Source organism: Petromyzon marinus, unplaced genomic scaffold, assembly GCF_048934315.1.
Source record: "Petromyzon marinus isolate PM22_M1 ecotype Great Lakes invasive population unplaced genomic scaffold, UKy_Petmar_22M1.pri1.0 PM_Scaffold_52, whole genome shotgun sequence".
NCBI lineage: Eukaryota > Metazoa > Chordata > Hyperoartia > Petromyzontiformes > Petromyzontidae > Petromyzon > Petromyzon marinus.
The window spans coordinates 249486-251985 of NW_027423524.1; the positions used below are offsets into that span (position 1 = coordinate 249486).

General features: G+C 50.8%; 1 protein-coding gene across 2 annotated transcripts in view; it reads left to right on the forward strand.

The window, feature by feature from the left end:
* The window catches only part of LOC116936986 (hypoxia up-regulated protein 1-like), a 109195-nt gene that overhangs the window by 67377 nt on the left and 39318 nt on the right, over positions 1-2500 (forward strand). For both annotated transcript variants that reach the window (XM_076064552.1, XM_076064553.1), the window contains one exon: positions 1572-1710. In XM_076064552.1, the coding sequence (XP_075920667.1) occupies positions 1572-1710 (139 nt within the window). The remainder of the gene's footprint in view (positions 1-1571; positions 1711-2500) is intronic.

Consider the following 2500-nt stretch of genomic DNA (forward strand, 5'->3'; position numbering starts at 1 on the left):
CACAGAGACACACAGAGACAGAGACGGACAGACACCCACAGACACACACAGAGACACACATAGATACACAGAGACACACAGACACACAGAGACACACAGAGACACACACAGACACACACACAGAGACACACATAGATACACAGAGACACACAGACACACAGAGACACACAGAGACACACACAGACACACACACAGAGACACACATAGATACACAGAGACACACAGACACACAGAGACACACAGACACACACACAGAGACACACATAGATACACAGAGACACACAGACACACAGAGACACATAGAGACACACACAGACACACACACAGAGACACACAGAGACACACACACACACAGACATCTGTGTGTGTGTGTCTATCTCTGTGTGTGTGTCTATGTGCAGGCTACTAGGGGAGTGTCTATCTGTGTTTGTGTCGATCTGTGTGTGTGTCTATCTGTGTGTGTCTATCTGTGTGTCACTGTGTGTGTCTATATGTGTGTCACTGTGTGTCTGTGCAGGCTACTAGGGGGAGTGTCTATCTGTGTGTGTCTATCTGTGTGTGTGTGTGTCTGTGCAGGCTACTAGGGGGAGTGTCTATCTGTGTGTGTGTCTATCTGTGTATGTCTATCTGTGTGTTTGTGTCTGTGCAGGCTACTAGGGGGAGTGTCTATCTGTGTGTCTATCTGTGTGTCTATCTGTGTGTCTATCTGTGTGTGTCTGTGCAGGCTACTAGGGGGAGTGTCTATCTGTGTGTGTCTATCTGTGTGTGTGTCTGTGCAGGCTACTAGGGGGAGTGTCTATCTGTGTGTGTGTCGATCTGTGTGTGTGTGTCTATGTGTGTGTGTGTCTGTGCAGGCTACTAGGGGGAGTGTCTATCTGTGTGTGTGTCTATCTGTGTGTGTGTCTTATCTGTGTGTGTATCTGTGCAGGCTACTAGGGGGTGTGTCTATCTGTGTGTCTATCTGTGTGTCTATCTGTGTGTCTATCTGTGTGTGTGTCTGTGCAGGCTACTAGGGGGAGTGTCTATCTGTGTGTGTGTCTATCTGTGTGTGTGTGTGTCTGTGCAGGCTACTAGGGGGAGTGTCTATCTGTGTGTCTATCTGTGTGTCTATCTGTGTTTGTGTCTGTGTGTCTATCTGTGTGTGTGTCTGTGCAGGCTACTAGGGGGAGTGTCTATCTGTGTGTCTATCTGTGTGTGTGTCTGTGCAGGCTACTAGGGGGAGTGTCTATCTGTGTGTCTGTGTGTGTGTGTCTATCTGTGTGTCTATCTGTGTCTATCTGTGTGTGTGTCTGTGCAGGCTACTAGGGGGAGTGTCTATCTGTGTGTGTGTCTATCTGTGTGTGTGTCTATCTGTGTGTGTGTCTGTGCAGGCTACTAGGGGGAGTGTCTATCTGTGTGTCTATCTGTGTGTCTATCTGTGTGTGTGTGTCTGTGCAGGCTACTAGGGGGAGTGTCTATCTGTGTGTCTATCTGTGTGTCTATCTATGTGTGTGTGTCTGTGCAGGCTACTAGGGAGAGTGTCTATCTGTGTGTCTATCTGTGTGTCTATCTCTGTGTGTGTGTCTGTGCAGGCTACTAGGGGGAGTGTCTATCTGCGATGTCCAAGTGAAGGGAGTAGCCGAAGCAGTATCTCGTCACCGCTCTGCTGAGCCAAAGGGAGTGAAAGCTCACCTCAGCCTGGACACGAGCGGTCTGCTGCACTTAGACAGGGTACTTGGACATGTCTACCTACACACACACACAGACACACAGACACACACACACACAGACACACAGACACACACGCACACACACAGACACACACACACACAGACACACACACACACAGACATACACACACACCTAGACACGCACACACACACACAGACACTCACACACAGACACTCACAGACACACACACACAGACACACACACACAGTCACACACACACAGTCACACACACACACAGACACACACACACACAGACACACACACACACAGACACACAGTCACACACACATACCCACACACACAGTCACACACACAGACACACACACACAGACACACACACACAGACACACACACACAGACACACACACACAGACATACACACACACGCATACACACACACACAGTGTACACACACACACATACACACACACACAGACAAACACACAGAGACACACAACAACAACCGCCATTCGCCACTAAGTGGTGGTGACGTCACCACGACGCTTGTGCCAGGCTATGTGCACCCTGAGGCCACGTGAAGTGTCGAACACCCGCTGGCAGGAGGTCACGGGGCAGACCCAGCAGGTGCCACGGGTCGACTGACTGAGATGACTGGCTGATGCACCACCTGTGCCCCCTACTGTACCAACCTGCTGTGCTTTAGCCACCCGGCGCTCCGCTCGTTGTTGTGAGCGTCGCTCCTCCGCCCTCCGTTGTTGTTGTTGGAGGGCGACTGCCTCCAACTGCCCAGTAGCATCCTTCACGAGCCTCCTCCACAGAGGCCGATCTT